The sequence below is a fragment of the Psammomys obesus genome, unplaced genomic scaffold (genome assembly GCF_907164565.1).
Source record: "Psammomys obesus unplaced genomic scaffold, mPsaObe1.curated_primary_1811, whole genome shotgun sequence".
NCBI lineage: Eukaryota > Metazoa > Chordata > Mammalia > Rodentia > Muridae > Psammomys > Psammomys obesus.
In genome coordinates this window covers 32,977-43,125 of record NW_026596277.1, presented here as the reverse complement: position 1 = coordinate 43,125, position 10,149 = coordinate 32,977, and the positions used below count along the sequence as shown (strand labels likewise).

The 10,149-nt window shown below is 38.2% G+C and overlaps 1 protein-coding gene across 4 annotated transcripts in view; it reads left to right on the top strand.

The window, feature by feature from the left end:
* Positions 1–10,149, top strand: part of Ogt (O-linked N-acetylglucosamine (GlcNAc) transferase) — a 44,932-nt gene that overhangs the window by 30,613 nt on the left and 4,170 nt on the right. For 3 of the 4 annotated variants that reach the window (XM_055596924.1, XM_055596923.1, XM_055596922.1), the window contains exons 16-21: positions 115–285; positions 400–516; positions 612–782; positions 3,102–3,254; positions 6,671–6,923; positions 7,175–7,298. In XM_055596924.1, coding sequence (XP_055452899.1) covers positions 115–285; positions 400–516; positions 612–782; positions 3,102–3,254; positions 6,671–6,923; positions 7,175–7,298 — 989 coding nt within the window. The remainder of the gene's footprint in view (positions 1–114; positions 286–399; positions 517–611; positions 783–3,101; positions 3,255–6,670; positions 6,924–7,174; positions 7,299–10,149) is intronic. The other variant, XM_055596925.1, reaches the window with a different exon arrangement.

Here is a 10,149-nt window from a genome sequence, read left to right as displayed (position 1 = left end):
CACACACACACACACACACACACACACACACACACACACACACACACCTGCAGTAAATTGGTGGGTTTACAAATAGATAAGTTCTTAGATTTCTTTTTCCTTTTTTTTTTTAAGGCTATGTGGCTAGGATACCCTGGAACTAGCGGTGCCCTATTCATGGATTATATAATCACGGATCAGGAAACTTCCCCAGCTGAAGTTGCAGAGCAGTATTCTGAGAAACTGGCGTATATGCCCCATACTTTTTTTATTGGCGATCATGCTAATATGTTCCCTCACCTGAAGGTAGGCAGAAAAAAATACTATGGGTTGGGGGAGGGATTCAGAGGACCGTGTTTGTTTTTCCCTTCGTTATTGTCCACATGCACTAAAAGAAGTATTTCAAACTTTTTCCATTAGAAAAAAGCAGTCATCGATTTTAAATCCAATGGGCACATTTATGACAATCGGATAGTTCTGAATGGCATCGATCTCAAAGCATTTCTTGATAGTCTACCAGATGTGAAGATTGTTAAGGTCAGAACCTACTCAGCATTTGTCATTGAAGCCAACTTAATTTGGGATGTGTTTTTCTTATAATGCATTTTGTCTTACTGATTTTTTTTTTTCAGATGAAATGTCCTGATGGAGGTGACAATGCAGACAGCAGTAACACAGCTCTTAATATGCCTGTCATTCCCATGAACACGATTGCAGAAGCAGTTATTGAAATGATTAACAGAGGACAGATTCAGATAACAATTAATGGATTCAGTATTAGCAATGGACTAGCAACTACACAGGTGGAATAAACCGTAATTATGTATCACATACATGCAACCTTTCCTTTTAAGTCTTACAGCCACTCCATTTTATAGAGGAGATGAGTTGTTAGAAACTAGCTCTTTTGTAGCTGTGTCTGGTTTTAAAAGTTATCTGGCTTCAGCCATCAGGTTTCTTAGCACCTGTGCTAATGCTTTGTTTTTGCCTGTCTGTGCCGTTACTCTCTTATTATCACTAGGTACTGCATGGTTTGTAAACTCACCCTTTCCCTGGCTAAATCCTGTACAGCCTTTTAGTTCAGATAGTTCTTAAAGGAACCAGTTTCTTTATTAATCTATAGTCTCTTTTTCCATATTCATTGGTACCTGTTTGCTGTGCTTCTGTAATATTGGGGCTACATCGTTACATTCAGCACAGTGCAGTGTAATTCCCTGTATTTTTATCTGTCAGTAAATCGAATTACTTTAGTGCTCATTTCTTAGCCACAATGATATAGTATGTATTCCACGAGTATATATTGCATACTTGCATTGGTAAATATATGTAGCTCTATCCATAAGAGTGTAAAAAGGCAGGGATCTTAGACCTCTAAGGTGTTAACAACTTTATTGAGATGTCCATATGCATGTGAGAGTGTAAGACAGTACTCAAATGTATGGAATTTGGAAATAAATCCTGTAGTTAAAGTTGACCATCAGTATGAGGGGAGTCTTAGGAGAAGAGGCCCTTTGGAGAGAAGTAATTGAAATTTGCCTTGGAGAGTGGATATGATTTGAAGAAGGGCATTTTATCCATGAAGAACAGAGTAAAAAAGTAAAAGCTTACTATTGGTTAGAGGGTTTTAAGTATTTCTGGGTTTTTTTGTTGTTGTTGTTGTTTGTTTGGTTTTGGTTTTTTGAGACAGGGTTTCTCTGTGTAACCCTGGCTGTTCTGGAACTCGCTCTGTAGACCAGGCTGGCCTTGAGATCTACCTTCCTCTGCCTCCTAAGTGCTGGGATTACAGGCCACCATTGCTGGCCCTGTTTGTTTGAGACAGGATCTGGTTTAGCTCAGGCTGTTCTCAAACTTTGCAGCCCTCCTATCTTTTCACTATCTTAACAAAAGCAAGAATTTTCTTAGGGTGGTTAGTTCTTCCTAAACCCAAAATAATGGTATAACATTTTTACTTCTTAAAAATGAACTAAATGAGAAACATTTTCTCATTATAGTTCAGGGACAGGACTTGAAATGCATTTACCATTTTGTGTCTTATGAATTCATTCTTTTTCTGAAAAGTACTTATTTATTTTTATTTTATGTGTACGGATGTTGCCTGAATGTATGTCTGTGTACTATGTACATACCTGGTGCCTAGGGCGGCCAGAAGATGGCATTAGGTCTCCTGGAACCAGAATTAAAGATGGTTGTGAGCTGCCATGTGGTTGCTGAAACTCAAACCCAGGTCCTCTGGAAGAGCAGCCAATGCTCTTAACTGCTGTGTCATCCCTCCAGCGAGCTCACTTGTTCTTGTACTATTTCCATTCTTGTTCTTTGTCTCTTTGTTTTTGTTTCTGTCTGTCTGTCTGTCTGTCTGTCTGTCTGTCTGTCTCTCTCTCTCTCTGTATGTGTGTTGTGTGTTGACCTTCTAGCCCAAGGTCATAAGAGATTTACCTGCCTACAAGTTTGAGGCCAGCCTAATTTATATAGCAAGTTCCAGGCCACCCAAAGCTTCATAATGAGACCCTATCTTAAATAAGAAAAGCCAAGCCAGGCATTGTGGCACACCACTGTAATCCTAGCACTTGGGAAGCCTGACTGTTGACACAGTTTGAGGCCAGACTGGTTTACATAGTTTGAGGCTATCCTAGATTATATTTATAATAAGAGAAAGAGGAACTGTGTGTTGTGTGTGTGTACGTGCATGTGCATGCATGATGTTGAATCAAACCCAGAACCTAGAGAAGCGTATTGCTATATAGATATACCCCCCATCCCTTAGCCTATCCCTTTCTTTTTTTCTTTCTTTCTTTCTTTCTTTCTTTCTTTCTTTCTTTCTTTCTTTCTTTCTTTCTTTCTTTCTTTCTTTCTTTCTTTCTTTTATTTTTTTCTTTTTTGAAAGGCTTTTGCTGGGTAGGGGTCTCATATAGCTCAGGTTAGCCCCAAACCTCGATCTTTGATCTTCTTGCCTCCATCTCCTGAGTGCTAGAATTTAGATGTATACCGCCATTCTTTTTAAATACACTTTAAAAAAACCAGGGCTTCTTGCATGCTCGGCAAGCCCTATACCAACTGAACTACATCTGCACCTCCCTTGGCCTGTATTAACTCTAAATTTAATCATGTTCTTTTCATTATTCTAGATCAATAATAAGGCTGCAACTGGAGAGGAGGTTCCCCGTACCATTATTGTAACCACCCGTTCCCAGTACGGGCTGCCAGAAGATGCCATTGTGTATTGTAACTTTAATCAGTTATATAAAATTGACCCTTCTACCCTGCAGATGTGGGCAAATGTGAGTATGTGTAGATTTGTTATTAATGCCCATTGATGAGTAAAGATTATGTATATAGGCCATCTTGCTGAAGCTGGACCTCCTCTGTTTTTTTGTTTATGGAATGTGTACTCATTTCTAATCTTCAAGAATTGTGAATTTTTCATTTCTTTTAAATCATTGTGTTTTTTTTTATTTTTTGAGATTATAATTAATATCATTTCCCCGTTTGTTCCTTCCAAAATCTCCCATGTGCACTCCCTTTTCTCTCTTTGAAAGTCATGGCTCTTTATTTATTTATTTATTTATTTATTTATTTATTTATTTATTTATTTATTTATTTATTTAGGTGGTTGTTGTTACTTTTGTATTTTTTTTTCTTTAGTAGTAGTTGTTGTTAGTGGGGTGTGTGTGCGCATGTGTGTGTATGTTGTGTGTTCTTAAATGCATAAATACAACCCACTCAGTCTGCATCATGTTACTTGTATTGTTGGTTTTGAGATGAGGTCTCATGTATTCCAGGCTGGCCTTGTTACATACCAGAAGATAACTTTGAACTTCTGTTCATTCTGCCTCTATGTCCCAAGTGCTGGGATTACAGAGGTTTGCTACCACACCTGTTTAATATGGTGCTTGTATTTAATTATGATAGAAAATTAACCCTACCAACTGAGCTATGTCCACAGCCATTTTCAATTTGGATCTTACCTTCGCATGTTGTCTTCTTTTCCCCCAATGTTTGGGTATCAAGCTCAGGGTATGATACACAATAGACAAGCCCTGTGCCAATAAGCTATATCCATGGTCTTTTGTTGTTTATTTTCATTTTTTAAGACAGAATCTTTCTACATAGCCCTGGCTATCCTAGAACTCCCTGAGATAAGGTGTGTACCACCATTCTTCATTTCATACTATTAAAACATTTATTTATTGAAAGTGTTTTGTCCAAACCAGACATCAACAAAGTTTTTTTTAAAGATTTGTTTATTTTTTATGTGCACTGATGTTTTACCTGCATGCATATCTGTATGTGGCTGCCAGATCCTCTGGAAGTAGAGTTACAGACAGTTGTGAGTTGCCATGTGGGTGCTGAGAATTGAACCTGGAACTTTGAAAGAGCAGCTAATAACCACTGAGCCATCTCTCAGCTCTTTTTTGAGAATGGGTTTCTCTGTGTATCTCTGGCTGTCCTGGAACTCACTCTGTAGACCAGGCTGTCCTTAAACGCAGAGATCCACCTTCCTCTGCCTTCCAAATGCTGGGATTAAAAGTGTTCTCTATCACTACCTGGCCAATTTTTTTTTCTTCTTAAAGGGTTAGATAGTAAATGAAATTTTCAGTTTTGTAATCTAGTTTCAGTTTAGTAATCTAGTCATCTCTCCTATTCATCCTATTCATCATGGAAATACTTTAGATATTATGTAAATCAATCCAGGGCCTCGTGCTTCGCTCACAGGACAAAGTTTGCCAACCCCTGACCTAACCTGAGAGCAAACCTGCTGTGTGTACACCCCTCTTGTAACAGTCTTGCAATACTACAAAGTTAAACCAGGGAAGAGTTGGTCGATGACTGTATTCCCCAGTCAGCTCATGAGCCTGGTTTGCAGAAGCACAACACTGAATATATGGAGCTAGCTGGCCCTGGATCTATAGCACTGAAATGATGGATTATTACCTTAAGGTTGTTAGAAAGAAATAATTTCTTGCTTAATCTACCCCCTCAGTGTTTATTTTGTCTTAAAGGGAAGGGTCATGTAGAAAGAGAAGTGGGTGAGTAAACCTCTATTATCCATGAATCCTCACTATTGCCAAAATTCTGAAAGCAAAATTTTCCAAACATTCGTCTAATTTTAGTTTTTTTTTTAATTCTGTTTATAAACATTTCTGCATCTCAATATAGAGATACTAATGTGCTTTAAAAAAAGAATACAACAAGAAGTTGCTTCCAAGAGTGTAAGATAAATGTATGTACATTGTGCAACATTTAAAAATGTGAAATAGTCTGAATTTGGAAATTTGTCTATTCCTCACATTTTTCAGAGAAGGAAGTGTGAAGTTCTGTGATATGTTGAATGAATGCACTTCTGAATCAAGAGTAGGTAAACTAGTCTGGAGGCCAAATCCACTGGTTGGTTTATGGGTTGATTCTTTTTGATGCTGGGGTAGAATCCAGGTCCTTGGACATGCTAGGCAAGTACTCTACATTTGAGCTACATCCCTAGCCCCACACTATTTCTTTTTATAAACAAAACTTTGACACATGGCCACACACATGTATCACTTACTATATATGACTGCTTTGAAGCTACAAAATGGGCAGTTATGAAAGAGTTCATATGGCTAAAAAGCCAGTAATATTTTCTCTGTCATCATTTATAGAAGTCTGCTGCTTCCTGATCTAGATTAGGCAACTTGGACAAATACAAGTTACTATGCCTCATGTGGTGTGTGGGATTTAAAATGTGAGGTACAGGCTGTAATCAAATATGCCAGCATTTCAAGCTACTCTGGAGGCAGAGGTAGGAGAATTGCTTGAGTCCATGAGTTTGTGGCCAGCCTGGAAAACTTAATGAGACCCTGTCCCTTAAAAACAAAAATATGGGAGAGGCCTATACAGCTCCACCCTTCCTTTAGGAACTATTGGCAGTAATAGTTACTAGGGGAAGAAGAGTCATTTTCTGTAGTAGTAATTTGGCCATACCCCAGTATATCACCCATTCTTCTGTAAGCAATCTCAATTAAACACACAAAATAACAAGAAACATCAAGATAAGAGGAGTTCAGTTAAAATGGGGAGGGTATGAGTAATGAAGAGTGAAAATGACATTTATCTATCTATACACAAATACATAATACATACATGGAATTGTTAAAAGATTTTTTAAATGGAAATTAAGAAAGCAAACACAAAGATACCCCAAATTCCCATCTCTAAGAAAGACCACTGCCTATATTAGTTCTTCCCTGATATAGTTGCCTAAAATTGTACCAGTTAGTAAGTCATCTTTGTCTTCTAATTAATATTATTTTTTCTGTCTTCAAACTGTGGGGACAGCTAAGAGAAAAGGAGTAATTCAAATGATTTGATTTACCTCTTTAATGGAAAGACCTAGGTGCCAAGTAGTCTTTTCCACTTGTTTGAGACAGGGTCTCCTAGAACTTAGGAACCTCCTGCCTCAGCTCAGGATTTTGTGGTGTTGTGGATCAAACTCAGGACTTTGTGAGTGCTAGGCAAGTTCTCCCAGCTGAGCTACATCAGCAGATGCCAATACACTTCTCGGTGGAAAGAATAAAGTGAAATAGAACGATTTTGGGAAAAGGTAGATGTACTATTAATCCTCTCATTTTTCCTTTTTCTCCCTTTGTTCCTTCCTTCCTTCCTTCGTTCCTTCCTTCCTTTCTTTCTTTTTCTTCCTTTCTTCCTTTCTTTTTTTAAGATTCTGAAACGTGTACCTAATAGTGTGCTTTGGCTGCTGCGATTTCCAGCAGTAGGAGAACCCAACATTCAACAATATGCACAAAATATGGGCCTTCCCCAGAACCGTATCATTTTTTCACCGGTGGCTCCTAAAGAGGAGCATGTCAGGAGAGGTCAACTGGCTGATGTCTGCTTGGACACACCCTTGTGTAATGGGCACACCACAGGAATGGATGTTCTCTGGGCAGGAACACCCATGGTGACTATGCCAGGTAAGTGGCTGTTATATCACCTCATTTTTCTTTATTCATTAAAACTTTTCTTTTGGGTCAAGAGGGAGTACTTGAAGGTGAAATTGCATGTAGTAAAAGTATTAAGGCAGGATGATAGAAAATGGCATCTACTCAAACCTGAACACTTGGCACCACTCTCCGTATGTACTGTGTGGATACTTAAATGCAATTAACAGTGAAGGATGTGACTTACAGTTCTAAGATGTGCAATTACTGTCTTTACCTTCTAGGAGAGACTCTAGCCTCTCGAGTTGCAGCTTCTCAACTCACTTGTCTAGGATGTCTTGAGCTCATTGCTAAAAGCAGACAAGAATATGAAGACATAGCAGTGAAACTGGGAACTGATCTAGAATAGTAAGTAAACTGCCAGGAATAAACTATATTTAAGAATGTGGCTAAAATGAAGCCATAAATTAAGGATCTATAAAATGGATAAATTAAGTTGTGTCTCTGAATGGGAGGACATGATTGCAACTCTCAGGTAATCACTAGATTTTAATAAAGAACTTTCCAAAGTGTCAGGTGTTTGAGCCTAATATTTTACTTTTTCACACAGTAAGATAATTTAAAAATAAAAAACAACAACAACAACAAAACACCAAAACTCAGTTGCCTGAGAATAAGTGTGAAGTAGAAGGATCATGCTAACACAAATGGAGCTTCACTCATTCAATGAAATAGCGGCTGTTTGTTTCATGGCGCACACCTTTAATCCTAGCACTGGATAGGCAGAGGCAGGCAGATCTGTGTGAATTTGAGGCCAGCCTGATTTACCTAGGGAGTCCAGGACAGTTAAAGGCTTTGTTAACAAAGAAATCCTGTCTAGAAAAAAAAATGTGTGTGTGTGTGGTTTAAAATGTATTCTCTCATACAATGCAACCTGACTGCAGTTTCCCTTCCCCCAACTCATTCCAGTTTCTCCCCATCCCTGTCCCTGATCTGTTTCCCTTCAGAAAAGAGCAAGGCCTCCCAGGGATATCAACTGAACATAGCATATTAAGTTACAGTAAGACTAGACACAGATACTCATATCAAGTCTGGATGAGGCAACACATTAGGAGGAAAAGAGTTCCCAGAGCAGACAAAAGAGAGACATCTTTCATTTCCACTCTTAGGAGTCCCACAAGAACACTGAATTATACAACCTGAACATATATGCTGAGGACCTAGCATATACAGGTTCCTGGTTGTCACTACAGTTTCTGTGAGCCCCTGTAAGTCCAGCTTAGTTGATTTTGTGGGCTATGTCTTCAACCCCTCTGATTCCTACAATTTCCAGATGAAGTCAGGCAGAGAGCAGGAGACCCCGCTGAAGGGAGGGATTTCTGCCTTTAGTACCAATCTCATAATGGCTCTCTGGTCTAAGAAAGAACTACAATCTCACCCAGCAGGATACTTCCAACATGGCTCATGCTGTTAACCTCTGAGCCATCTCTCTAACCCCATAATGTAGTTGTTTTGTTTTGGTTTTGTTTTACATTTTATTATATATATAAATAATTCTGTCTACATGTATACCTGCTTGCCAGAAAAGGGCATCAGATCACATTATAGATGGTTGTGAGCCACCATGTGGGTGCTGGGAATTGAACTCAGGACCTCTGGAAGAGCAGGCAGTGCTCTTAACCTCTTGAGTCATCTCCCTAGCCCCATAATGTAGTTTTTTTTTTTTTTTTTTTTTTTTTTTTTTAAGTCAAGGTTTTACTAGGCAGTTCAGCTTGGCCTTGAACTTGATCCTCCTTGCCTTCGCTTCCTAAATTTGGGGATTATGACTGTACCACCATATTAAGATAAAATTATGCTTTGCTTTGAGGACTGGCTTTCTTTTCTTTTGGCCTTTCGAGATAAGGTTTCTTGTGTAGCCCTGGCTGTCCTGGAAATCACTCTGTAGACTATGTTGGCCTCCAACTCAGATATTCTCCTGCCTCTGCCTCCCAAGTGCTGGAATTAAGGGTATCTGTCACCATTCTGGCTCCATAAAATACTTTTATCCCAACATTCGAGTCATGAAAAATTCCAATTTTATAATAAACATTATTATATCTACTACTTAGATCATGCCATTATATATAATTTTATTTGGTCTATTATAACATTTTCTGCTTGTTCTCAATGAGCCACCCATTTTGCTTAATGCATTTTTACGTAAATGGTAGACATAAGGATGCAATATTTCAGAACAAGTATCATTAATTAGAATTTAATTAATTTAATTTTGGAGGTGATGGGAATTAAACCTAGTACTTTCTATATAGTAGACAAACATTTTGCCAGAGTGGGCCATTTATCTAACCCTTGGCTTGTATGTGTGGGTACACATGCACATGTCATCTTACAGACACACACAAACCGTAAATCAGGGGACAGATTTCAGGAGTTGGTTATCTCCTATCACTTGGGTTCCTAGCATGGAGCTCCAATTTTAAGGTTTGTCTGCAAACACCCTTATTCACTGAGCCATCTTGCCATCCCAATACTTTATATTTGAGACAGAATTTTGATATCTAAATATCTAGATACAGATATGGAGAGCCAGGCTTGATGGCACACACTTAAAATCTCAGCATTTGGGAGATTGAGGCAAGAAGATTGCTTTAAATTTTAGGCAAGCCTGGACTATAGAATATTAGATCCTGTTTCAACTAAAAAGAAGAAAAAAATAATACACAGTGAAGTCCACAAATTTCAAGTGTTCAGTGAATTTAAAGAATTACCTTGGTAATCTAAACTTCTATCAAGATAAAGAATTTAATCATCACTCCAGAAAAGAAAGTTCATTCATGTTTTCAGATGTTCCTCTCACCAACTGCCAGAGACAACTATTGGTCTGGATTTTTTTTTTTTTACGTTGAAAATTAGTTTATCTTTTTAGAACTTTACGCCAGTGGAATTGAATTGTACAGTGTGAAGTTTTTTTTGTTGTTGTTGTTGTTTTGTTGTTGTTGTTGTTTGGTTTTTAAAACAGGGTTTGGCTGTCTTGGACTTGCTTCGTAGACTAGGCTGGCCTCAAAGTCACAGAGATCCACCTGCCTATGCTTCCTTGAACAGTTCTGGGATTAAAATGTGTACCACTGCACCTGGCAGTATGCAGTTTCATTAGGTGAATAAGTAGGTAGTTTTTATTTCGCAAATTAATTTTTTTCTATGTGAATATATCTTAATTCTTTTTTATTTTAGTCATTTTATTTACTTACTTTACATCCTG